The sequence below is a fragment of the Tauraco erythrolophus genome, chromosome 12, assembly GCF_009769465.1.
Source record: "Tauraco erythrolophus isolate bTauEry1 chromosome 12, bTauEry1.pri, whole genome shotgun sequence".
NCBI classification, from domain to species: Eukaryota; Metazoa; Chordata; class Aves; order Musophagiformes; family Musophagidae; genus Tauraco; species Tauraco erythrolophus.
Window position 1 is genome coordinate 2,514,911 of NC_141476.1, and position 27,687 is coordinate 2,542,597.

Sequence of the window (27,687 nt, forward strand, 5' to 3'; positions counted from 1 at the left end):
TGCAACCAAGTTGTGACAAAGGGAGTAGTAAGTTCTACCAGTAACTTGAGAAGCCAGGAATTTCCTTGGGCATGTGGAGGTGGCAAGTGTCTTTGGTGTTGGGGCTGCCTGATTGTTGGTATGAAAATGGTTTCATGTATTTTTTTGTAACGAGGTTTTTTCATATCTATAGATTTTCTTTTTGTTCTGTAACTGCTTTCTTACTGTCAGTGTTTAATAAATCGTATAAAGGTTGAGAGTCACTTTTTATTTTGAAATGCTTCGACATAATTGCTTTGTTCTGCCTAGAACTAGTAGGTTTGGGTGTATAACAAGCCAATTTATTGGCAGAGTAGAAATCAATGGCATACATACACAGGACTTTTCCTATTTTAATTAGACTATACAGATGACTTTTTAAATAGAAGTAGTGGAAACAGCACGTTGCAGAAACACACAAAAACCTAATTTAAACAGAGTAGGTCAGAGATCAAACTTTTCCATTGTTTGCTGTGAATCCCCTAAAAATAGGTATCCCAAAGCTAACAGTGCGGCACAGCTGAGGGATTAATTCTCACAAAGAAACAAAATCCACAAAAGTGTATGTTACAGCACCATCTAGTGTCGCTTGTCCCAGCAATACAGTAAATTAATTCAATTTTCCACTTAATTCAAGTACGTAGGTGGGGAAGAGGGAGTGCATCGGCTGCTTATACATTCTGAGAAGTTCTTTTTTCTCAACTAGTACTGAGATAGGAGGGAGCTGAGGGATGTAAATGAGCTTCAGCATTTTACATGGCAAAGATTTTGTCAGTAAAGCTGCTGTTAGTTCCTCTTCTTTTATCCTCTTACCAGTCACATAGTTTTTTCCTCCTGAGGGTAGTAGGGAAGTGGACACAGGAGTGCGTATGCTGAGAAAATGGAAGGAAAATTACTGCAGTTAAACAGCAGATTGATCAAATGGTACATTTTGTGGGAGTTAGAGACGTATTTTTGGTAGAGCATAGATTCTGTTCCGTGTGTGTGAGTGATGGACAAGTGGGAGGTCGGTGTTCGTTTGCAAACGCCTTTTGTTGGCAACTGCACCCGTAATTTATGTACTTGTCTCAGGTAACCTGCACCCGAGCACAACCCTCAGCAACGCCAAATGGCATTCTAACAATTCAATATCCTTTATGTTGTTGTCCTCTTCTGTGTTTTTTCTTTTAGAAAGGTGAGTAATGTCCTCTAACTCCAAACTACTAAGAGGTGAACCAACAAGCAGCTTTGCAATTAGCCACTATTCCCAACCATCTGTTGCAAGATACAAAAGAAACAAGGTGAATTTGGGCATTAAACCCCACAAGGTCGGGTGGAATGGTATTTAAACTTTTTTCTAAATCAATGTTTTTACAAATAGCACTCCTAAATTTAAAAAAAAAAAAAATATATCTCATCACAGCTGGCTCTGGGTATCTTTGATAAATAGCTGCTGAAAAGAAAAAAGCCCTTCATCATATTGAAGTGCTCCAGCTTCATCTAAATTACCGTAATTTGGGCCACTCACAGACTGACTGGCACTGACCAGATCAACCAACATACTCTGGGATGTACGTACACTTGACCTCACCAAATTTAATAAAGTAACTTGGAATTTACACAGTTGCTCTTCAGTCTACAATCAGCTGCTTTCTGTTTTTAACCTGACCCAGGGTCAATACTGCTGGAAGGAGAGGAAATGGCTTCCAGTGATTCCAGTCTCAGTTTGGGAACACAGCACATGCCGTGATGGATTAAAATGTGAGATTAATGACTCTCACATTCTTCAAGCTAAAGACTGCCTTTTGTGATAATAAATGTAAATATTTGTATGTTAAATGTATTTTCTAGCAGGCTTAGCTTAAAAACCTTAGAATTAATCATGCCCTAGCATATTTAATAAACTTCCTGACAGTAACATGTAACCTAACAGAAGTCACATATCTCAAGAAATAATCTTCACAGTGTCTTCAGTACGCCCCTGCAGGAAAGGCTGATGGAGAGTAATGGCTGTAATTTATCGTCAGAGACTAAATTCCAGTTAATGCCCAATTTGGGGTTTTGGATTTAGATGTAAGGCACTAGCTGGAATTACACACACAGCACATGAATATAGCTCTTAGCGGTGTTAAGGTCATAAAGAGATGCAATATCATCCAAAATAAGAACTAGGGAACTCTTGGGTGTTGGTTCCAGGGTTCCAGTATTCATCATTTTCTTATGATTATTATTGTATTTAGTGTTTCCTAAAAGAAAGCCCAGCTCCTTCAGTCATGTGAATTATTTGAGAATCTCTGAGGCCGTTTAAAAATAAGTTCTATCCCTCAAGACTGCAGAAACAAGCTTAAAAGTGTCATTTAAATGTACCCCCAGCAATTAAGCAAAAAGCAACAGAAATCAAAATACATTAGCATATCAAAAAAGAAGCCAGAAATATTTAGCATAAGGTTTTTCAATGAAACCCCAGGGTTTGGAGAAGAAATGGCTAATATTTTTGTAATACTTCAGTGTGCCAGACTGCAATCCAGCCTGACAACAAAAACATTTCATTTTTTTATTATGGTATAGGTGACAGATACAATACCCTAGAATTATGTATATTATACTGAGTTAATGCAGAAAAAGTTATGGAATCATCATTTTATCTTTTAAGTGATTATTATATTCTTATAAATGCTTAATGTATCGTCACAGACATGTTTGTGATACATTCCTTGTTTGGCAAATGTGGTATTGATTGTTGCTTTAAAGACATATTCAGTTCAGTATAGGTAGTATTTTGAAATTTCCCACCCATGATGGTAAGGAAATTAGATTTCTCTAAAATGCTTAAATTAAAAAAAAAAAAAAAAAAAGGTATTTTGCTTCCTGGCTAATCATTAGTTTACTCTGCCACTGGTCCAGGGAGAATATTACTGCTGAACTGAAATTGGACATGTTAAAGAGAACAGCAGAAAGCACAGAATTTTGATGTGAAAAAGGCCTTTTTTGGGGAGACAACCAACAGGGCTGAGATGCTGAGGAACTGTGGAATGCCTGGGAGCACTGTATGGGATTTAGTGATTTGTAACAGTCTCCAAAGAACACCAAGAGCAAGAAAACGTAAGAATTGTAATAGAAAGGGAGAAATCCCAGAGGTATGATTGACAGGTTTGGTTGGCTGGATTTTTTTTTAAAGGGAAAGGCAATTATAATAAATGAGACAGCGCAGAGGCAGCCCCACCAAACTGACTTTTTTGGGGTGTAACAACGGGGTTTGCATCCCACCAGAAAGCAGAACATCCCGTGAGCCGTTTCTGGCTATCACACCCACCTCGGGTGGTGAGGCACTGGCACAGGTTGCCCAGAGAAGCTGTGGCTGCCCCATCCCTGGAAGTGTTCAAGGCCAGGTTGGACGAGGCTTTGGGCAACCTGGTGTAGTGGAGGGTGTCCCTGCCCATGGCAGGGGGGGTGGAACTGGATGATCTCTGAGGTCCCTTCCAACCCAAACCATTCCATGATTCCATGATTTTAGCTGGCAACAAGTCTCAAGCACTTTCTTTCAGCAGCACTACGAAACACAGTCTTTATTTTTATTTTTTTTTTTGGTGAATAAAATATTATTTTGACTACAATGCCAGTTCTCAAAGAGAGGAAACCCCTCCTCGCGCACCAGTGAGGCACCGCCGGTGGGCACCGCCGAAGACCCGCAGCCACGGCCGCGCCCGAACGCTCCGCCCGCCGCCCGGTGCGCCCCGGCGGCCCGAGCCCGGCGGCTCTCGCCGTGGCCGCACCCGACGCCGCTGCTCGCCCCGTGTTCCCCCCGCCATGTGCCCAGCAGCGGAGCCGCGGGTTCCCGGCAGGGAGCAGCGGGCGGGACGGGCTGATCTCCGGCTGCGCGGACCGCACCAGCCCCGCGCAGGTACCGGGCTCCATCCCGTGCCGTCCCGCCGGATGAAACGGACACCCTGCGAGCGGAGCGGGATGGCACCGAGTCCCCAGCGGCGGCGGACGGCGCCTGACCCGCCAGCAGCCCCCGAGAGACGCCGCTAGAGGCCGCGGCTCCGGGGCTCGCTCCGGCGGCGGCTCGGGCTCCTCCTCCCGCCTCCTCCCCCCCCGCCCCGCCGGCTTCCCAGGCTCCTCTCCGGGTAAACAGCGATGGCCGCCGAGGAAGGAGGCGGTGAGCCCCGTAACAACATGGGGAACCACCTGCAGCTAGTGCCCGGTAACGGCCGCGGGGGGGAGGAGGCGCCGGGCCGGGGCTCCGCGGGCGGGGAGGGGGCCGGAGCCCGGTGCGCGGGCGGGATCGCGGGGAAGGGGCGGCGGGGAGAGCGGCGGGGCCGCGGCGGGGTTGCTCGGGGCGGGGAGGCGATGCGGGGAGCGGGAGGGCGGAGTGGGGCCGAGGAGGGGCTGTGCGGGAGGAAGGAAGGGGCGCTGCGGGGAGCCCGGGGGCGGCGGTCCCTCGGGCGGAGCGGAGCGGAGCGGAGGTTGGCCGCTGGAGCCGCAGCCGTCCCGCGGCCCCGGGCTCTGCGGCACGTCGGCCGCTTCCAGCGCGGTTTGACCGAGGCCGTCGTTCCGCGGGGGAGGAAGAGAAGAGATGCGCCGTCGGTGCGTGTCCAGGCGGCCGTCACGGTTCCAGCGGGCAGACGGAGGCAGGCATCCCTGTGAACTTGGGCTTCTCTGGAACCAAACGAAGTCTGAGGAAAACATTTGCTGGTTTAGAAAGTCTCCGCTCCCTTTAAATGCCATGAATAAGCAGGTGCTGTGCGCAGGACTCGAGGGCAGTGCTGGATTCCACACGTTATCCAGACTTCTGCAGGGTTTGTGCTGGGGTTTGTCCCAGCCTGGCTTGTCCCTCCACATCCCCCAGCGTAATTCCGCATTGCATAACCTGTGCTTTGCTGGTTTCGCATGTAGTGCCTCCAAACTGACAGGAGATCATGCCGTTTTGGAAGCAGCTTGTGCTAAACTGGAAAAAAATGAATTATTTCAGACTAAGCGTGCAAAGGAGGATGTAGCAGTTAAGTCCTGCCAGTAACCGGTTTCATTTCCTATAGCAGGAAATTCTGAGTGGTTTGTGCCTGTATATTTAAAATACTATGCAAATATTTCCTGAATATTTTAGAAAACATATTAATATTTCCTAGCCAGTTACTGTTTTGTTGGTGTTTTTTTGTGGTGTTTTTTTTTTTTTTCTAATGAGCTTCATGTTTCCTTGTTTCTGCACAAAGGTGTTGAGAGTAGGTTTGGTAGTGTTAGTGGGCCAGGATGAGCATCCAGGAACGCCTGAGCTGCCATGAAAAAAACGTGAGCCTTGTCATGCAGGGTGCCTCTGGCACTTGCCTTTCTCTTGTTTCTGTGCACCGGAGGTCTCCCTAATTTTGAAATTAAAAAAATCAACAAAAAAAGTGTGTATAGTTAAGAGTGTGAAAGGTGCAGTTTCCTTCACCTTCCCTCTCCTGCTCCTGTGGTGTGATGGAGGAGGAGGAGAGTGAAGACGATGGTGTTTTTTCGACGCTCACATGGTGCTGCTGCAGTAAAATGAGTCATCGTTTCTCTCTGCCACCACACAGCAGCCAGAGCGCGGTTTTGGCAAGAACGAGCAAAAGTTTGCAGGGCACAGTTCTTTGTAATCAACTGCTGCTAATTCCTCTGGCGTTCAGGAAAACCAGTGAGGCAGCCTCTCTCTGAAAGGCTATTAAAGGCTATTAAAAATGCTAATGATCGATGCAACTTGGTGAGGGTGCATGCAAACCAGAATATCATTTTTTTTTTATGAATCCAGCTTCCCTCCCCCCATCCTGAACTGCTGCCCCAGAACGAAGCAAAAATTTCCTCCTCTTTGCCTCCATCAAACTAAGCAAAGTGCTGGCCGTTTTGTATGTCTTAAACATTTTGCAGTCATGTATGTTTAGGGTTCCTAGCTGAATAAAATGTAAGAGAGATTTCATACAGAGATGGGAATATTTTTTACAGAAATTAGGAAGATGATATCTTATTGCTTTAAGTTCTGTAATTAGGTAAAACACCAAAGAGAGTCTGTAACCTCTTGTAGCACCGGATCGATTCTTGTTGAGATAAATACCATGTAGGATGGAGCTGTAACATCAGCATGTCATGCTGTGCCTCCTACAGAGAAGTTTCTGTACACTATGCAATATTTAAAAAAAAAAAAAAAAAGTGAGGTGAAGCAAAAAGAAGGCCATTGACTAAACATTTTGTAAAGAATACATTTAACAAATGTGTCTGAAGGCCAAAGATGGAAAGAAAAGATTCTCCTTCCTTTCTTCTTTCCTTCTCTCTTCAGCTTATAATGTCTTCTACCTTGTTCTTTTGTCTTCCCACTCTTGGAAATAGTAAGCTCTCAGTGAACGAGGACAGTGGTGCTCCCATTTCTGAAGGAGAACTCTTTCCTTCTGGACCATCTTTCTTTTGTAAGATTTGCCTACAGTACCTTTCAGATCACTCCATCTTTTAAATTTTCACCTCTGGATTATTTCTTAGGAAGATACTAATTGCAAAGGCAGGCAACTAGATAGACAGAAAAATATCTTTACAACAGTCTATCTTGTAATAGCTTTCAAGATCTAAATTATGTTTTTCAGCACCATTGGGATTATCCATTACCCAGCAGCTATTGGTGTAAGAATCCTGGAGAACTGGTTTGCAAAGTTTATGATCACATTTATTTTAGATATAGCATGGTGTATAAATACTGTTTGTTTTAAAAGAAATAGGATCAGGTAATACAGTTACGAACGTGTGCTAATTACATTGCATTTGGTTTGGGTGGGTATTTGCACGCGTACATTGTATGGTGATGCACAGAACAGGCAGCAAACCAGCATTTTAGATAGGTATGGTTTTTGTTCTCTTCACTATGTTTTTGAATTTATTTTAAAATATCTATACAGATTTTATACAGATAAATGCACTATTTGCGTTTCCAAAATAAAACGTACTGGCAATTTGACTGTCTTCTTGCCTGAAAGTGATTTTAGGATTGACACCTGGAACTGAGAAACGGGAAGACAGTAGTGACTTTTAAATACTGTTTTGTACCTGAAATCCTTTGCAGAGTCGTGTTATTTGCTTTCTTAGTAGTTGCCCTTGCTGGGTTTGTGTGTGTGCTGCAGTTTGCATGAGCGTGTGTTTCGTACACGCGCGGGAGAGGCTGACAGCAATGAAATTGTTAAAAACACCAGCAAGAGTCTTTGCATGAAGATAGAGCTTCAGGTTACCTTTAATTTGCTCGCTTTGTGTGTGCAGTTATGTTGTTCTGGTTTGTACTACTTTGAAGACTGTATTCAGCATCCTACAAGAAATTAAGTTACCTGGCATCTCGGTGTGCAGGCAGAAGACATTTAGAATTGAGATGACGAAATACTGCTGTAGTGAAAATCTGAGTTGGCAGAACTTGTTTATTATTTTCCTCCATTAAAAGTTGTTCTTTAGCTTTTCAAAAATAAATGAGCAGTTTTTGACCCTTTCTATAGAATGGTGCAGCAAGATTATTTTTCATAAGTTTACCAATATGAAGGTTGCTTCCCTGTGAAAGGCTGTACTCTGGGACTATTGAATGCGTTTCTGTGATTCTCTGATTTTTCTCAGCATCTTAGTCTTTGCTGATTGATTTCTGCACAGTATTCTGTATGTGCTTATTAGCAGAGAGTGAGGAAGAGGATGACAATGAAATGGAAGTTGAAGATCAAGATAGTAAAGAAGCTGAAAAACCAAACATCATTAATTTTGATACCAGTTTGCCAACATCACACATGGTATGTTCTTTATGTGTTGCCCATTAACAAAGTCTTGCAGAGGTTTTGATTGGTTTCATGTAATTCTATTGTAATAACCCTAAGCCAAAGACTGAATTTTATTTTATTCTTGTGAATCACCAAACCTCTTACACTACTGTCATTTCCTTACTTACTGCTTTCAGTATTTAGGTTCTGATATGGAAGAGTTTCATGGAAGAACAGTGCATGATGATGACAGCTGTCAAGTGATTCCAGTGTTGCCCCACGTGATGGTGATGTTGATTCCTGGACAGACGTTACCTCTTCAGCTTTTTCACCCTCAAGAGGTTAGCATGGTGCGGAACTTAATTCAGAAAGACAGAACGTTTGCTGTTCTTGCATACAGGTAAAATACACGGGTGGGTTTACTGATGGTATGCAGCATGTATTTTTAGCACAGTTTCGTTGGATACTAAATCAAAAGCAGATGGTCGCATCAGCTCTGTGGTGAATAACATAAGTTGTGATTTGAAATTGTTTGACAAACATCGTCTCCTGATACGCAACGAGAAGGTGTTCAGGTCATACATGGGTAGCTGCATGACAGTATCACGTGTTTGTGTAGAGAAACAGCAAGTGCTGATGTGCTTTCCTTGTTTGAGCATCCTGCTGTTTTCAGGAGCTGTTTGAATGCACTGCTCCGTTTTCCTTAAAGAGTAAACCTTGATCTGAAATGTAAAAATTGGATTCTCGTTTTGAGAACTGTTTTGTTGTATTTGCTTGTTCTGTGTATAAATTCACAAGCACAGACAAACATTTCTCGATAGAGTTGAGAGACAGGAGGTGGTAGAAAAGTAGAAAAGATAAAGGCTAATCTGTGCCAAAAGAAGTTGGGAATGTTCCTCTCCCCTCCAATTTACTATGGTTTTATCATATAGGAGGTGGGAACAGTTATTTTTAGAAAGTCAGTCTAAGGAATTTTGATTTGATTTCAAATGCAGATACATTGGTGATCCCTGTATTCCCAGAATTTCACCTCTAGACCCTAAAATAAAGCCAAGTCAACTGGCAAAATCCCCCAACCAAACAAAACATGAGAAGTTGTTTTTAATATGGGAAAATAATGTTTGCAGTTGATTGAAGGTGTTTTACCAAATGTACTTTTTTGATAAGACTAATTGTGTGCAGTCAGTGCAGGCAGACCAGCTCGTGAGGTCTGAACGAACAATGCTGTGTGGAGGGTGGGTAACCTTTTTAATTCTGTTACTTTTAGTAACGTACGTGAAAGGGAAGCACATTTTGGAACAACAGCAGAAATATATGCCTACAGAGAAGAGCAGGAATATGGAATTGAAACAGTCAAAGTGAAAGCAATAGGAAGACAGAGGTTCAAGGTGCTTGAAATAAGAACCCAGTCAGATGGGTAAGAAAATTATGTATTTAATTCTACATACTGCAAATCTTGTTTCACAAAAACATTTATGTTTTACTGCAGGTGTATCTGCCCTTTCAGTTACACAGTTGACTGATTAGTATAGATTCTAATTGAATGCTGATTCAGTAGCTTCTCTGTTTATTAAGGACTTCTGACATTTCCTGTTCTAAGACTCATGTTGTGAATAACTTTGAATAAGTTGTGAATAACTTTGCTATAAAAAGTCTCTAAAGAATGTCAACCTGTAGTTTGATTTGATGAGAACACATCTGTCAGAATGACTTTGTTTCTGAAAATTAAGTTAGGAAAAAGATGTTGATTTGGCTGCATTGTAAGTTTTAAAGCTTTATTTCAAAATCTGTCACATCCCTGTTTCAAACCAGATGTGAAATGAGAGGATTCAATATATAATGCGTGCCTTTTGTTATCTTGTGAAGAGCCTCCCTGACAGCAATCAGATTCCACTCCTTTGAAAAATTACAACTTTCATTTTCTGAAAGGAGACCTTTCTAGAGATGGTCTGCATTGGATGCGTTCCACTTCATAACTTTATGTGCAGTTGCAGCTCTGAAGGGCTGCAGGGAAGGGTCTGACACTACAGCTAATAACAATATGCTTGTCTATTTTTGTACTTTGGGTGATCTGTAGCTACTGAGCCTCAACAGCATGCAGAAGGATTCAGCTGCGTGTTTCAGATATGGAGAGGACAGTGGCTGTGCCCAGAGAGGGGGTGGTTTTCATGAGGAGCTGCCCATGAAAGGGCAGGACTGGTAATAATAATGGAGAAACAAGTCGCTTCTCTTGTTCACTTTTTGCTTTGTAAAACATAAAAACACACTGAGATTTCTAGACAAATATTTGAATATGAAAATAGGCTCTTGATTTTTGCTAACTACAAGCAGCCCATCATTTTCAGTTTCTCAGATAGGAAATCTTGTTTGTTTTGACCGTTGTCACAGTTTAAGACTTCAGCAAGTCTTACCTCTTCCTTTCTGACTGTTCACTGATGCTTCACTGATAGAAAAGAGCTACTCCTGTTACTGGTTGATGATTCTTTTATATGCTTTGCAAACACACTCAAAGCAGCTTTGATAGAATCATAGAATGGTTTGGGTTGGAAGGGACCTTAAAGATCATCTAGCTCCAACTCCCCTGCCATAGGCAGGGACACCTTCCACTACACCAGGTTGCCCAAAGCCTCGTCCAGCCTGGCCTGGAACACTTCCAGGGATGGGGCAGCCACAGCTTCTCTGGGCAACCTGGTTCAGTGCCCCACCACTCTCAGAGTGAAAAATTTCTTTCTTATATCTAACCTAAATCTGCCCTCTTTCAGTTTAAATCCATTGCCCCTTGTCCTATCACTACACACCCTTGTAAAAAGCCCCTCTCCAGCTTTCCTGTAGCCCCTTTAGGCACTGGAAAGCTGCAATAAGATCACCCCGGAGCCTTCTCTTCTCCAGGCTGAACAGCCCCAACTCTCTCAGCCTGTCTCCATAGCAGAGGTGCTCCAGCCCTCGGATCATCTTCGTGGCCTCCTCTGGACTCATTCCAGTAGCTTTATGTCCTTCTTGTGCTACTATCAATATGAGTATTCTCTTCTATATTCTAGTCCTTTTCCATATTGCAATGTGATACCTGTGATATTTAGAGGCTCCTTTTCTAGCCAGTTTTATCATATTACATAATTAATACCTTTGTCCAGTTACAAAAGTGGCTGAGACCCTGAACAGTTGCTTGAGAGTGTGCTGAGTCTTCTGTCATTTTCAAGTTCTTCTTGACATCCTGCTGTGCACCCTGCATTGCGTCGTGAGCCTCGGTCAGCGTCACTGTCCGGGGACACGGGCTCCAGACCTTGATCCTGTGAGCATGTGACAATTCTTAGGACAATTGCTAGAGGTTTTTGTAATCTTTTCTGCAAGGCATGTAACATCTTACTCCAGATCTGTAAATCTAAAGCTAATCATCCGTATCCTGCTGTTGTTCAGTATTATGGCATTGCTTCAGAAAGAGGTCTAGGAACAGCCTGACCTCAGTGTTTTTGTATGCTTTTGTCACCTGCAGCTGAAGAAGTTAAGAATACGTGTGCTACTTGCTATTTCTCACTATTTAACGTTTGGTTACAAATAATATTCCAAATTTTACCACTTAGAAAAACCGTTGCTTGAACACAAGATGGCAGTATTTGGGCAACTACAGTAACACCAACGTTGTTACTGAGGATTTGGTGTTCGGAATCAGTTAAGATGTAAAGTGATTCTTGTTGTGCTTTTAAAGCGTTTTGTGGTGATTTTGTCAGAGATCACTTCTACACAGCATGGTCACAAGTTTCATTCTTAAATAGGAATTGTTAAATGTATGAAATAAAGGAGGTGAGGATGATTTTTCTCGTCATCTAGGTTTGTTGAAGTAACTTAAGCTATGTAGAGTTACTCTGCTTTTAAATACTGCATGTTTTGAGGGTTTAGGGAGTGATTAGTGGACTTGGACCTCCCGATATTGTCAGTGCATAATTTATGTAAGTTAACAGAGCTTAGTGTTGTCCCTGTAAATGGAGATTTGTAATGACATGCATCTTAATATTTTAGGATTTCTGATGCATAATACTGTTAAAATGTAAAGTCCTTCCTGCTAGACAGTATTCTTAGTAGCCACTTTACTGTTGCTGAACTCTTTGTGGAATAGGTGACCTGGGTGATGCTAGGATATTAAAAGATGATCAGAGTCTGTATCCTCTTTCTGCTGATTTTGAACTCCAGCTAAGCACATAAGCTTTTGTGGTTTGAAGATAGCAAACGACATTTCAGCTGAACTTCCTTTCTGAGGGTTTGATGTGTAATAGCCGACTGTTAGTTTATATCAGAAGTAACTCGAGGAGACAAAAATCTAAAAATAAAATGCTTAGATGGTAGAATATTCTGCTGTGTTGCCACTGCCAATCTGTCTTTAATTCTGTCTCCCACAATCCCAACAGATATCTAGTGCTCTAAAATCCAAAGGCAGCCCTTTGTATCTTAGAAAAAATGTTGCTAACTGTGAGAGGTGGGTAAAAAAACTGGCAAAGAAACTCCTGCTGAAAAAGTCAAAGCAGTGATCTTTGTAGAGTTCTGTATGCCAGTGCAAAAAATATTTGGAAGACAACTAATTCTAGTTTTTAAAGGAAAAGGAAAAGTAGAGATTGCTTCTGTCTTCAATTTAGGTATACCAAAGTCCAGTCAGCACTTCCAGTCCAGTGGCTTCAATAATTTTGCCAAGGGGATGAGATAATCTGTTATACAATAGTATGCATTTGGTTTGCTACAGATATGCTGTATGTTCCCTAAGGTAATTTGATTTACATTAGTACAACTTTAAAAAAAATGATGAAATGGATTGCTGCTTAAATTCTATAGTCCTACGTAGTGATTAACCCATTACACAAGTGTATGTTTTTATAAGCAGTAAAATCAATTTGCGTTAAAGTCTTGCATATATGTGTATGTCTCATCTTTTTTTTTTTTCTTCTATCAGAATCCAGCAGGCTAAAGTACAAATCCTTCCTGAGCGAGTGCTGCCTTCCACCATGTCAGCAGTACAGCTGCAGTCTCTCAGCCGATGCCACGTATTTCCTTCTTCGAAGCCTACAGCGTGGCAGGACCGAGCCATACATCAGTGGTGGCAGAAATACCAGAAGGTTAGAAGCTAGTTGTGGGTTTGTTTGTTGGTTTTGTTTTGTTTTGTTTTTTAATTTTTGATGGTATTTTGAAAATCAATATGAAATTCTATCTGTTCATCTTTAGAGGAGGTGGTTTATCAGCTGTCCACAACGGGGAAATACATGATTTGTATTACGAGTTCTCTTTGGTTTTAATCATAGTATTATTAGATTATTATTGTTGCGTAATAATTGATGTAATATTACAGTTTAGGTTTTTTTTACATAACGAGAACACCTCAGAGAGAGTGCTGGTTGGTAAAGCTTCTAGATGGTGAAGTGTTGGGGAGAAAAAAAGAGTAAGTTGATAGTATTTTATTTGTAGGCAGGTGGAAGAAGCATCCTGACTTTTACTGACGTTGCTATGACAGTGGCAGTGCTCAGGCTTTGTTCTTGTGTTAATGGCTTGGGTTTGAAAGTAAGGAGGCTTTTGTAACTGTTTCTCACTGTTTGATTCAGCTGGAAGAGGTTTCTAAAGAGCAGGGGTGGTTTAGAGGTGACTCCCAAATTTCTGTGATGAAACAGAAGACCTGGAATGTCTTAGTTTGGAATCACAATTCTGTTTGCTAATTTTGCTTTAAAACCTGCATCAGTTAAAGGATTAACTTCTGCACCTGCAGTTACTTGTTTACAGAAAATGTAAATCTGCTTTCTTAATAAGTATGCAGACTTTAAGCTTCTTTAGAGAGCTTCCAGAATTTTATTTACCTGACTGTGGTTTAAAAAAAAAAACAACAACAACGCAACGAACAAAAAACAAACCCCAAAGAGTGGCAGAGGAGAAATAATCATTATCAAGATGTTGGTATTGCCATTAGGGAATTAGGTTCTAGTTTTGCATCACAGGCACAAATTCTGTCTTTGCTTGTTTACACTGGTTTTGCATCACTGCAGCTGTGACAGTACTTGGAATCAGAGGGGAATTCACACTAAGATTGTAGGGCAGAATTTTCAGAGTCTTAAGCAGCTGATATCAGGCCTAAGCTACAAACTTCAGCATTGCTCAGGGGAATAATAAGGTGTGATTTGTGCTGGAGACAGCTGTGCTGTTTAAAAGGTGCTAAAAGATGCATTTATACAAGTGAATGTGCACTTTTACCAGTATCCAGCGTTTTCCTTTAGGAGTCTGAAATAAAATGTGCTGTCAAAAGGCTAATTTTGCTGGGATAAATTATGTTCCCATAATAAGCACCATGCTAGCGGCTTGTACTAGCACAGTTATACCAGCAAAAGCTTTTCAAATGGAAACCAAGCACATTTTCAGGCAGTGCAGGCTTTTCCAAGACCAGCTACCACCAACAGGGGACAAACACGCCCAGTGAGGTTAATGGGACAGGAGTTAGCACTGAGGTCAGTAGGAGAGGATGTGGGGAAACTGGGCAACCTGACACTTCTGAGAACACTACAATTGTGGCTTATTTATTTATTTATTATTTAACCCACTGTTTCAGTCAGTGGCCTGTAAAAGGAAAGATGCCTTGAAGTCTTCTGTGTCAGCAGAGATCTTTGGAACTACCTCCAGAAATTAATATAGAATCCTAGTATCTCGCCTCATTGTCAGATGCAGTTGAGGTTTGGATTTTTCTCCAATGGTTTTGAAGTCTGTACTCCCCACAAAAAAAAAAATCAAAAAAAACCCACCTCAAATAGCTATTGATTCTCAGAGTTCTTGAACAAGTTCATCTATGAGTTAACAAGCCCAGAAACACTATGCTTGGGGAGAGGGGGGCAGAAATCCCTTTCCAAGACTGGTTCTATCCCATGATAGCTGAAATGCAGTGCAGCTGCTGTAAGAAGAACATGTTTTGTGGACTGAGATGCAGATGCAGCGCAGGGGCATGGTCCTGTTGACCCTCTATTGATGTCAGCAGAACTGTGACTGATTCCACTATGACAGGCTGTACCTCTGTATGTTTACTTATGTAAGGAGAAACATCAGAAACTGGAAATTGCATTTTAAGAAAGGTTTCTGCCCCATCCAAGAGCTGACCTGTGTCAGCCGTTACAGAAAATACACTTGCTAATTAAAACAGTAACTTGAATTTTGTTGGTCGTGAATTCTTTCTTCAAAGTACCATTTATTTGCTGTGAATTTTGGTCTCTGTTGCCTGATTCTTCTCATTTGTGAAATAAGGATAGTTACCCTCAAAGGGAAGATCGAATTTCATTTGTAAGTATTTACAGTACAGTTTGAGATCCTCTTTTGGAAAGCTTTGTGGTTTTTGGATTTTTATTAACCTAAACATAAGTGTAAGTGTTGTGAAGTTGCTTTAGAGAATTGGTTAAGTACACAAATAACCTTACACTGCTGGAAATTTGATGGTTAAGGAGTGCAGTTATAGTCTGGATTTCTTGTCTGCAGGATACATACAAGCTAAAGATTTTTTTAAAGGTGATGTTGGTGGCCTCTTGTATTTTGTTCCTCCAAATCTGCTCTGTATTGTTGTATAGATATTTTTCGTGCACAATTCAAGTGAACATGTTAGTCTTGTTCACAGTGAAGTGCGATACAGCAGCGTGGGCCACTCCTGTTAGTAAAATTTTAATTTTGGAAGAATACCCTTCAATAAAAAATGGTTATGAGACCTTCAGGTTGGTTTTTTTATCTATTGTTTTTGTTTTCCTCCTCCACACTTGGTTTTTACTCAGTGTTCTATTTGGGTCTGAGTTTTTCTTCATAGGATGTTTTTAAATGGTTATTGTACAATATTTTGTTCACTGTCATTGGATAGTCATAATAAAGCTGTTTAATAGCTTTTCAGTAGGCTGGCACAAGCATTGATGTTCAGTAAACATTTCTGAAAATGTGATTTCCCTTAAAAATAGATGCCAGAATGAGAGTGGATAGCAATATACAATTAAACAGCAGGACTGCCCAAGTTTTCTTAATCAGTAACTGTTCTGCTGTGAGAAATCATCCTCTGAAACTCCTAACTTGGTGGTTTTAGTTATGGATTAGTTTGCCATTTAAAAAAATACCATCACAGCTTAAAATACCTGATATGGCCCATTAATATCCTTCTTTCATTTTATTTACCTGTGCAGTTGAGTAAATTGCTATGAATAGTTTAATCACCTCACATAGTGGTTTGCTGTGGTTGCTGAAGTGGCAACAATTGGTGGAAGCTAAGGAAATGTGCTGTCTGATAGTACTTAATTTTTCTGAGCTGTCTAAATTTCAGATAGATACTCTTTTGAAAGGCATAATTTCTTATTACTAAACATTAGAAATACTTGTAGTGCTGAGACAGATTTTTCTGAGAAAATCCACGTATTGTCTGTCTTGTACAGAAGTCTTAGCTCTCAATGAATTTGAGGAGTGGTTTGGAAGCTTCATGTTAAAGTACTGGTCCTGATGGTCGTAATTTGTTGTATTTTTAAATAATCAGGTATCTCTTCTCTATTTGTTTAAACAAGAACCGTCCCTAAAATCCGCTAATGTTAAAGACTAAATATTTGTGGTTTTGGTTTTAGAGGAAGTTCCACTGTGCAAGTTTGACATCTTGGCCTCCCTGGCTCTACTCTCTATATGATGCAGTAAGTTCACCCTATGTATTACTAAATAATCTACAATTAGGTTTACATGTTTTAATATTATTGAATAATGTGAAGGCTTTAATTGTGTTGGATCAGAAGTTACCCTTTAAAGAAGGGTATAGTTTTCAGTTTACTGTTAAAAGAGCAGGAAGGACTTCCCCATCTGTATATTTGTTCCCTCGTGGTAGAGCACGTGTCTGGGGTGGATAACAGAGGTTGGGGTTCCTGCTGTGTTGTCTCAGACCAAAAACTCAATCCTCTGTCCCACATGCTCCAGGTGAATGCCCTAACCACCAGGGTGCTGGATAGTCTTAGGTCTGTCTTTCCTGTTGGAGTTGGTTTACTCTTTAAAAAAGTACATATTTCTTTATATACATATGCATATTAGTGCATAAAGTAGTTGGTGTAAGAGAGGCAGAAGCAGGGAGGGGGCTAGCCCTCATCTCCTGTGTGCAGTTCGACAGTTTGAACAGTTGTCTCCTTATCTCACATGAGGGTTATCACCACCATGGGCCATTGGCTCGTTCTGGCCCACTTCCCATCCCTGTCTTGCTCTTAGTATAAATATGAAGATAGAGAATGAGTCTGTAATCATTGTAAGTCTTAAAAGCTAATGTCCACTTAGGGAAAATAGCTTACTCTACATTTTGCTTCCCTTTTTTTTTTTTCTTTTCCTAAGAAAACAGAAATACCTGTGTATTTAAATTAGGCTTTTCTTCTAACAAAAGGAAACCTTGATGGAAAGAGTCAAGAGGCAGCTACATGAATGGGATGAAAATCTTAAAGATGAATCTCTTCCAACAAACCCAATAGGTATGACATTGTTTAGCTTATGAACTCTTTTTTTTTTTTTTTTTTTTTTTAAAGTTTCCTAAGAAAACAAAACTGAAGATTTCTTGGCAGTCTGTCCCTCACTTCCAGTTTCCAATAAGTTTTGGTGATTGACTTTGACAAAAGGATGATGGAGCTTTTAAAGACATAAACATCCTCCAACCATGTGGAAACATGTTCAGTAAGAGAAATAGAACTCCATTGTGCTCCATGGCAGGAGGAATGTGATCTAAGTGTTTTGTAAGAAAACAAGAGCCAAAAGCATACTAGATTTTTGAAATTATTTTTTGTAAGTCTAAGTGTTAGTATGTATAACTTCTTATTACCTCTTATCAGGCATGAGGGAAAATAGCACCAGTAACCTAATGGCACAAATGTTGGGATCAGATTTCATGCCTTAGCAGGCACTGGGGGTGTGCCCCAGTGAACAAGTCTCTTCTCTCTGCAGGTCTCTAGTATCTAATAAGATGGAAATTTTAGTTGAAGCCTTTCTAAGGGGAGAAACATTTTTTCCTGTGTTGACTCTCAACTGCCTAATAAGGGGGAAATTCAAACTGCAGCCTTCAGTTAAAGTCAGTTAAGCACCAAATGCAGGTCTGGGCTCAATCGTTTGGATGTCTGTGCAACTCTGGTTTCTGATTTGCTTGAAGTAGTGGTTGAAAGTACTTCCCATCTGCTTTGCCCAGACTGCTGCTTAGAGGACTGTGAAATAATCTGAAAAAAATCCACGGGTTTTTTGGCACTTCTTTTCTCATGATTCACAACACACTGATATTTTGCTGACTTAAGTTTTCAGCTTTTGAATTCTTTTACAGACCGAGGAACGGGATGATTTGCATCTTAACAAGGTTTTCGTTAGTTAAATTAAAGAATGACTGTAGTAAGGTCCACTACCTTTTGTGCTGGTGCCTTTTCATACCTGATTGAAGTTACTGCCTGAGAATTTATTATCATATTAAAACTTACTCTAAAAACAAAGTCTGTCATCTTGACTGAATATTTTTGATCTAATTTCATCTGCATTCAAATGTGGGAAAAAAACTCTAAAACCTCCAGAAGGGAGTGTATACAGAGTATGTCTTTTTCCTTCTCACAATGTAACAGTAAAGAAAGCTTTTTTTAGCACTAACATGAGTAGTGTAACTTGGTTGTAATTTGTGAAGGAGGTGCTTTCTTGAAGTTTCCCTTCTCTCATAAAAGCATGTCTTTTTTTTTACAAAAAAAAAAAAAAGAGGAAGTGCAAGCATAAAGATAACCACTGCTGGTTGGAAAACTCAGTAATTCACTGTCAAAGTGGAAGTCTGTGTTAGACAATGTTCTCCAGGAGGCTGTTGGTTTTGGAATACGTGACCTTACTGGCATAGTTCAGTCTCCATCACTGGTGATCTGCAAGTGTGTGTTAGACAAATATCTTAGAAGAGGCTTTGTGTGTACATGATCCAGCCTCAGGGCAGAAGGATGGACCAAGATGACCTCTAAAAGTTTGTTATAAAGCTTTAGCCCTCTCTGTCTGTAACTGAATAGAAGTGGTAGGATCTATTTCTCTCTAAAATTCTAACAGGCCTGGTACTTCTCATTTCTAGATTTTTCTTACAGAGTTGCTGCCTGCCTGCCAATTGATGACGCACTACGTATACAGTTGCTTAAAATAGGTAGTGCTGTTCAGCGACTCCGGTGTGAGTTAGATATTATGAACAAAGTGAGTATTTTTTCTTTATTTGTCATTAAATTGTTCTCAAAAAAATAGGAGGGATTGTTACTATCTATTACAAAAACGTATGAAACTTCCAAATAATACTTCTGGAGGGTGAATTTGGGTGCTGTCTTATTTATTCCTTCTCCTTTAAAAGTTTGCTCAAAAAAAAAAAATGCTCTCTCCATACTAGACTTTGTTTGGCAGCAAGCAAGAAACAGATAATAATATTTGCTTTGGTTAGAAGTCATGTTTCAATACCTCACAGCACTTTTTTGGTCAAGAGATGGTGCTAGAAGTCCAGTGTTGCTCATTACCATCTTTTGAACATCATAACCCCATATCGACAGCATAGTACACTGCAGTCAGGTAGTGTTCTGCCATGAAAACTTGTGGATGTTGTAATAAAAGATAAATCTGTGTAGTATTGGACTGAAAGGATTTTTGCAAAAGACATGTATTGACTCGTTAGGGGACACCTTTTTAAGATGTTCAAAAACTCCTCTTCCCTTCTTTCCATTGACCTGGCTGTGTAGTGCTGTAGATGTAGGACATTAAAGTTTTGCTTTTACATAGTACATTTCTTAAATAATATTAGTTATAGTATTTATTATTATTATTACTGATAAAGCCACTAAGTATCAATCAGCCTCATGTTGAACACAACTGTTTTAGGAACAGCATTTGCAACAACATCTCCAACAGCAGTTCAGATCACTATGCTCTTTCCAAAGAGAAGATGCTGGAAGAGCCATTGGTATAAACACAAGTTTCATCTGTAAACTTGCTGGTGTGTTTGATAGTGGCAGCTGGAATATTTACTATTCAATTTTTGAATGGAGAGACAAATTAATATTTTTTTAATACATTCATATCAGAAAGAATAGCTATGTACATCCTGATGGACCCTCACCTTGCTGGTTTTAAATTTGGTGGGGATACTGAAGTACTGTCTCAAACATTAGTATGGCATAACGTTGTATATTTTCTGTAAATCCCAGAGACAAGAGGACTTAAGTTACCCTTATAAAATATAAGACAAAGTTGATTTTTAGCCTATACCAAAAAGGCATTTTCCTCATCAACATGTGACATTTTATTCTGCAAACTTGTTTAACTGATCTGTATTAGTGTGAGAATGGTAAGTGCACTATGGGTTTTTTAGCAACATTTATTTTGGTCAAATACACTCTTTTTAAACCAGGGCTCTTCAATGACAAGGAGCACTCTGGCAACACAGCACATATTTTGGTTTTCTTGAGAAGGATGAACTTAGCACATTTCATTGTTCAGGATGTGATTTACAGTACTGTAACTGATTGTAAGACATGATCCATTTTCTTTCATTTTTGATATCAGGGACTTGTTTTGTACTTTTAATAGCTTCTTCTGTTATTGAAAACCAGTTGACTATTTCTGTGCTTATTTTTAAAGGAATGTACATCACTCACAGGTGTAACACTTCTGTGAATCCTGCTTGAGAATGCTCATTGTAGTAATTAAATAGGTTTGGAAAGGGAAGAATTAAATTAAGAAGCTGTCTGAACTGGATTCTTAGAGGGGAAACGTGAGCATTAGATGATAATCTGTGAGTAAGGGTGATTTAAAAGAGTGAGCATTAAAGAGTAGAATCATAGAATCATAGAATGGTTAGGGCTGGAAGGGACCTTCAAAGGTCATCTAGTCCAACCCCCCTGCAAGGAACAGGGATATCTCCAACTAGATCAGGTTGCTCAGGGCCTCGTCCAACCTGGCCTTGAACGTCTCCAGGGATGGAGCATCCACCACCTCTCTGGGCAACCTGTTCCAGTGTTCTACCACTCTCATGGTAAAAAATTTTTTCCTAATATCCAACCTGAATCTACCTCCCTCTATTTTAAAACCATTACCCCTTGTCCTATCACAACTGGCCCTCCTGAACAGCCTCTCCCCATCTTTCTTGTAGGCCCCCTTGAGGTACTGGAAGACCGCTATAAGGTCACCCTGGAGCCTCCTCTTCTCCAGGCTGAACAGTCCCAACTCTTTCAGCCTGTCCTCATAGGAAAGGTGCTCCAGCCCTCTTATCATCTTCGTGGCCCTCCTCTGGACCCTCTCCAGCTGGTCCATGTCCTTCTTGTGTTGGGGGCTCCAGAGTAGGCATTAAAGAGAGAGGCCAAGTGAGCTTTGGGGAGGGAAGAGAACTGGTGTACAGTAAATAGTATCTGTATAGCAGAGCAATTTTCCTCCCTTGGTGTCTAAGATCAGTAGACAGTGTGCTGGAGGTGGGAGGCAGAACTCAGACAGCCCAGAGCATCTGAGTAGAGGAAAGGAGAGAGTAAAGGCTGGAGTAAGTACGTAGTGTAGTACCGTACGAGTGAAGGGCAGGAGTCAGAGCTCAGGGAGACTCAGAGACACCAGCTGGGATTTACTCCAAGTTTTACAAGGAAACGTGCTCACAGAGGGACTTGTCCAAGTGAAGTTCCTAGGCACAGCGTTTTGTTCAGAAATATAGTGGATCATTTTTGGGGTAATTTCATACACATTACCCTTAAAAAGAGGTGAAAGTAATGCACCTCCTGAAAATTAATAGTGCTGTTCTACTAAGCTGATTTCAGTGCTTGTTTTCTGGGCAATGTCAGTGACGAATTGTTCCATTCTACTTTCTAGAAATTGTAGGAGATAGATTAATCTGTTATAATCTTTAAGAGAAAGATCAATACATCTCAGATTTTTTCCATGAGGAAATTAAAACCACCAATCTACAGCATTCTCAAATTTTAGAAAAACTTAATGGTTGCATTTGTACTCTTCTGCCTTTTCTGTGTTACATCTTAGAATAGCAAAGGTTGTTTTTCTGAATTAGCTTTTAAAGACCATAGAAGATTGACTCATTTATTATCTTTCTGTAGTCAGATCCTCTTCTGTGTGTAGATTTTTTTTCAGGAGAGGGGGCGGAAATATATTAAAAATGTTTTGTCTGTTAGATAACAATTAATGTTTACCATAAAAAAATAAAATGCACAGAAAACTTTTTATCCTTTGGTGGAAAGAATAAAAAAAAAAGTCTTTGCTGCCTAGACAAAAAAAGAATTGGTACAAAGTCTATTCTGAGGGAAGGGGAGAGACATTTTTATTATTTGCCACTGTGCTGACAAACATCTGGAAATGAATGAAATGACCCTCTTTGTTTTTCTTTTCAAGTGTACATCTCTTTGTTGTAAGCAATGCCAAGATACAGAAATAACTACCAAGAATGAAATATTCAGGTGAGTTTATTGCTCTTAATCTCTGGGAGGTTCTTGATCAGAAACATTGGCACAGCAAAACAGGTTAAGCCAGGACATGTCGTGTAACTATTGTGTTTCCACAGCTCTGATAAAATTTAAGTAAATATTTATAGAGGATTTATTTATAACACTGGCCACTTAAATTTCTGCAATTCCAAGAAAATTTGACCAATTGATATTTTACATTAGTATCTGTTTTCTTTCAAGTTTTAATAATATAATTAAAGGTCCTTTTTTTTTTTCCTCCAGCCTAAAGTGGGTGGTTCTTTTGCTGTGGAAAATAGTTTTAAGCATGTTTGTCACTTTTTCCTCTGTTCACATCTTTCAACCTTTGGTTTTTGTTTCTTCCTTGGACTCTGACAAACTTATTAATTGTCTGTTGTAGTTTATCCCTATGTGGACCCATGGCAGCATATGTGAATCCTCATGGGTACATCCATGAGACCCTCACTGTATATAAAGCCTGCAATTTGAATCTCAGTGGACGGCCATCGACAGAGCACAGCTGGTTTCCAGGGTAATGACAGTTAAGAAAATTTTATTAGTAAATGAGAGAAGTTCAGTTGTAAACGTATTCCTGTGACGGTGGAATAGTAAATGTGAAATTCTTGAAACACATGCCGTCATTTGGCTCATATGAAAAGTAGGAAAATAAATTTAGACTTTTCAAAATGCAGAATAAAGTGGAAAATTCAGATAGAGTATTTTCAGAACTTCTCTGGAGTTTTTCAAGTATATGCAAATATTAAGATTTTAAAACACAGCGTAGCATCTGAGAGATAAACAGGATACTGATTGTCTGGGAGTTTCTTTGTGTGTAGTTTTGTATAAGCCACAACTAAAATCATAATTGTTGTTTCCACGCAGCTTGCTTTCATCATAAAAGTAAATAAAGTGCAAATGGAAAACGTAATATATAAATGCAGTTCTTCTGCTGAGATACTTCTTGTAGATTTAAAAACTGAATAAATGTTAAATTAATTTAAAAATCACTAACGTATTGATCTGATTACCTTTGTGACTTTTATTTTTTATTTAATTTTACACTCTGTAACAGTAGCAGAATTAACCGTCAAGATCTAGAAGTCTGCCAAATAATGAAGGATCTTGCATCAAAATGTCACTCCTCCCTGATAGCTTAAATGTACATTTTTTTTTTAGCTAGACAAGCATGTTCAGGCGCTCATTCAAAGCTTCGAATATTTAACTCTTGAAAATAGCTCAAATGTCAAACTATATTTAAATTTTAGTTTCACACAAATATTCTTTATAGCTTCACAAGAATATTCTTTAAATCCATTTTTACCAGATCACTTTTCTGTGTGGTCTTTTCTCTGCCAGTGTCAAAAATCATTCTTCTGTCCCTTCGACTCTCATGTCCTCTTCTAAAGCAGCATAAAATAATATATTGCTATATTTGTAGCCAGTTCCAGGTTCCTGACTGATGCATTTTCACATTTACTCGTGCATTTTCTCGTGTTGTTTGTAGAGTTTTTTTCTGGATTGTCACATAGCACTGAGCAATGACTTGGAGGGGGTGTGCCATATCTGTCCCAAGACACACACACCCATCCTTAGGTGTTTTCTTTTCTTCTCCGAAGGTTTTGAAATATTCATGTTCTACCTTTTGAAACGGTTAAACAACAGCTCCGTTGCTGTGGAAAGTGGAGTTCCCTGTTAATCTAGGAGAAGGGCAAAAATTACTCTTATTTCTATTAAGAAACTTACTCTGAGAACCATTTTCTGACCCTTCTTTAAGGCAGCAGAGTTTCATTGTACTGTTGAAAAGTCGTGCGAACACAATGATTTAGTTGCTTCCTCTACTTGAAGGCTGTTTGGTTTTTTTTCCTAATTGTGGTTTGTTTTTTTTTTTAAGATCTGCAGAGTTTTTAAATGGGAGCTGGGCACCTTGATTCCCAAAGATTATTTGAATATCTAGCTGGAGACTCGTATTCCCTTCTTACCTGATGAGTGAGCTATGCTCCAGCATTTTAAAAACATCTTTTCCTTACATGTTAGCATCAACCTTTTGTTTTGTTTTTCCATAGGTACGCCTGGACTATAGCCCAGTGCAGAATCTGTGGCAACCATATGGGTTGGAAGTTCACAGCTACCAGAAAGGATATGTCACCTCAAAAATTCTGGGGATTGACCCGGTCTGCTCTCCTGCCTCGCATTCCAGAAGCAGAGGATGACTCAGGCCACGATAGATCACCGTTGCTCTGCCTGTAATTTAGCAGCCTGCTTTGGAGATGAGCAGGCAGTAGTGTATCTCCTAAATGCATCTGCTCAGTTCTGCTTCTGATGCTTACTTAAACTTTAAAAACCCGAGTACCCACACCCCCCCCTCCCCTCAAACCAAGCAAACAAGCAGGCTCCCCACGTCTGGGTTTGGTGTGCACCCACATCACTGTTGTTTCAGACACGCTGAGAACTGAAGGTTGAATCTTTAAAAGGGCAACTGGGGAGAGGAGGTGGTGTGAGGCACCAAGAAATCGACCTGATCCGTCTGGACAGACTTGAGACTGAACTTTCTCCTTCCTTGTATAATTTCAGAAAATGTTTACTGCTATCAACTTGCAGTGAAAGAAGATAGGGGGGAATCTAAAATTACCAATAAACAGAGTATAATTTATGCAATATATCTTTGATGGTAAGATACCAGTTACTTGCTGCAGAGTATTTTCCATAATATACTTAAAAGTGTTTTTGCTGAGAATCCCTGTTTCTAACTGTGTGGAACACTTCCAATTTTGTGCTTGTGCTGTTTCTCAGATACTCGCTGAGTAACCATCGAAGAGAGTCCAAGGCTGAAGTTATCTCTTCTGGCTGGTACCGTGTTGGTAAGGTCAGCAGCAGTGTGGTGACTGGCAAAGGCAAGAATTGCTGCTGCCTGCAGCTGGAGCAGTGGCATCACAGGATGCCCTTTTAAAGGAGCCCGTGTGAAGTATTCGGTCCTTGCAAATGGTCTGATCTATTTAGTCTGTTTGACTTGAGAAGTCTTAGATTTTAAACTATTTATATAAAATATATAGATCAGTCCCAGAATGTTAACTGCATTGTCATTTACTGTTGAATGTGCTCGTATTTACTTTTCAGAATTATTTCTGTGAAGACTAGTTTACCAGCCTATATGTCCAGGGTTCTATGAAGTACTCTCTAAAATACATAACTGTGGAGATTTTCCAATAGTAGTTATTTGGACAAGAAGGAGGCAACATCTCTTCAAATTATTTTTTTTTTCTTTTAGGCTTTCATATCATAAAGTAAAATTTCACTTTATCACCCTACAAAGAGCAAAAGTTTCTAAATAAAACAAATAAAAGGCAGTGCTTTTTTTATTTTTTTTGTCTGAAGTGCTGTCTGCTACAGAAATCAGATACCAAAATGGGGCAGCTTTTGCCACAGATTTATTGTTTGTTTTTTTTTTCTTCTCTCGGAATGCACTTTGGTGATGGGAACTGAAGATTCCTTCAGTATGTTTGTGTACATAGAGACTGTTTTTTTCTTTTGAAGCTTTATCGTTCACTCTGTGTTTCTTCACAGTAAATCTTTGAGAACTCGCGCTGTTAAATATGACGACACAAAACTACTCAAGATTTAAGACATCAGCCTCTACTTGCTCGTTCTCAATCACAGTCCCCCATCCCACCGATGTGGCATGGACAGGTTACTGCAGTGGAAGGCTGTGTCAGACCCCTCTACAAGACAAGTAGCTGATGTAGGTGGTAACGTGGTACCTGCTACAGTGCAGCGGAAAAATACCCAGCTGTGAAAAGATGCTAGATGCTGAAAGGCTGCTAGGATAGTTTGTTTAAGCTAGGTATGTAGAAACTAATGATTGTGTAACTCAGGTTTAGTTCTTTGAAGCCTTCTACCTCTGTGCTTCTGTGATAACTTCTGTTCTCTCCATAGGCATTTTTAAATCCGTATTTAGTTTTGTGTGCAGTGCTCTGAGTTGCCAGTGAACTGTGAAAAGCAATACTTCTTTGAATATAATTCTGAACAAATAGAGGGTGAACGGTGGCTCATTTTCTTCAAGGAAACATTTCTGTGTTTTGATTATGCTTCTATAATAAGCTTTCAAAAGGCTGAAGTGATAAACACTAGTGTGAGAGACTGTGAAACCTCTGTGCTTGGATAACCACTGAAATCCGACCCCGCTTTCCCCTCGCATGCTGCACGTGCACACACACCACACACACGTGTGTGCACACACATGGCTTAGCTGTGGGCTTGGTTTACCCTTTCCCTCAAAGATACCTGGTCTCTCTCGTTCCCATTACCCTCAGTAGGGCTTGTGGGTGGCAAGAAGTTTGAGGGTGCTGTAAAGTACCTTCTGCTGCCGTTGGATTTAAGTATTCACTGAGGGTTTGGTGGGGGGAGGTGTTGAAAATTAGTGTTTTCTCAGCTATCACTGCACTTCATAAGGTCTTTGGGGTTTTGGCTGAGTCTTTTGGATTGCCTCAACTAAAAATGACATTGTGTTGGCAATGTTTGAACACAGAATAGGCATATTTTTGGTATTGTGTATATATAGTCAGATGTAAACTAATATAATCAAATCAGATAAGTCAGGAGTAAATTTAGCACTAATTTAATGTTATTGTTGATGATGCTGTTCCATCTGCCTAACCTTCTGTGTAATGTTCACCATTCCAAAGTCCCTGATGCTTTCCAGGTTGAAAACAAGCGTGGCTCAGGTTGCCACGAAGACGACGAATCCCACGCTTGGGAAGCTGTGCTGCGTGTGTAGCAGTGCTGGAAGCGTACAGCACGAGACTTGCAGGGTGGCTGTGGAGTCACGGATGGTTCTGTACATTGGTTAATATTTCCGTGCTTCTTTTCTCCTCTTTTGGAGAGAAAACTACTGGATTGGGACTGTGGAAAGTTATTGCAGACAAATACGGACATCATATGCTTTTGAGAGCTGGAGACAAAGGAAAGCACATTTTACGATTGTTTATTTACTGCATCCACTGGTTGGCACGTGGCTTCATCTGTTAATTAATCTGATTGACCTGCTGGCTTCTGCCAAAGGGATCGTTTTTCTCTCCTCTCCCACCACAACCTCTGTCCTCCTTAGTACGATGCAGGAATGGGGTGAGTGTCGGGCTGCGCAGCCACGGCCGTGGTGGGTCTGACGGAGGGAAGAGGGATGAACTGGTGTCTCGTAGGGGCAGGAGAGGGACTGCCCTGTGCAGCAGCGGGGCTCAGCTGGACAGGAGCACACACGTGGCATGGAGCCACTGGTTGCCAAGCTGGCACTGCAGCAGCCCGAGGACGTTCATACAATCGGAGCCTGCAATATCGCGCGTTCTCCTATCGTTCCGTTTAGTTTTGACGAGTAGGTAAAAATCACACAGGGCGCCTGCACACGTGGTCTAAAACACGTTCAATTACTTCACTGTTTGTTTTTTGATAATGCTATTTTTGTACGTGCTGCAGTCTGTTTTGTTCCTCCCACCGTTTTCCCACCTTTGTTCGATTGCTTTGTAAAAGCTGGGGGAAGGATGGCA

At 40.5% G+C, this 27,687-nt stretch overlaps 1 protein-coding gene across 2 annotated transcripts; it reads left to right on the top strand.

Annotated features, from left to right (window-relative positions):
* Positions 1 to 4,114: 4,114 nt before the first annotated feature.
* On the top strand, positions 4,115 to 25,543 carry CRBN (cereblon). Of its 2 annotated transcripts, none has more exons than XM_086619072.1 (11): positions 4,115 to 4,201; positions 7,642 to 7,754; positions 7,919 to 8,121; positions 8,989 to 9,138; positions 12,658 to 12,820; positions 16,316 to 16,378; positions 17,107 to 17,191; positions 18,793 to 18,908; positions 22,083 to 22,147; positions 22,554 to 22,685; positions 24,217 to 25,543. In XM_086619072.1, exons 1-11 carry the CDS (start codon positions 4,135 to 4,137, stop codon positions 24,398 to 24,400), a joined length of 1,341 nt encoding a protein of 446 aa, XP_086475198.1. In that variant the 5' UTR covers positions 4,115 to 4,134; the 3' UTR covers positions 24,401 to 25,543. The 2 variants fall into 2 exon arrangements, with proteins under 2 accessions (XP_086475198.1, XP_086475199.1); XM_086619073.1 differs by having other exon boundaries at positions 7,645 to 7,754.
* Positions 25,544 to 27,687: the final 2,144 nt, after the last annotated feature.

Bases quoted from the DNA above. Each gene is read 5' to 3' on its own strand.
- CRBN (XM_086619072.1), top strand. From the start codon at position 4,135: ATGGCCGCCGAGGAAGGAGGCGGTGAGCCCCGTAACAACATGGGGAAC. The intron at 8,122-8,988 runs GTAAAATACACG...TGTTACTTTTAG, and splicing joins TTTGCTGTTCTTGCATACAG to TAACGTACGTGAAAGGGAAG. The intron at 9,139-12,657 runs GTAAGAAAATTA...TTCTTCTATCAG, and splicing joins ATAAGAACCCAGTCAGATGG to AATCCAGCAGGCTAAAGTAC.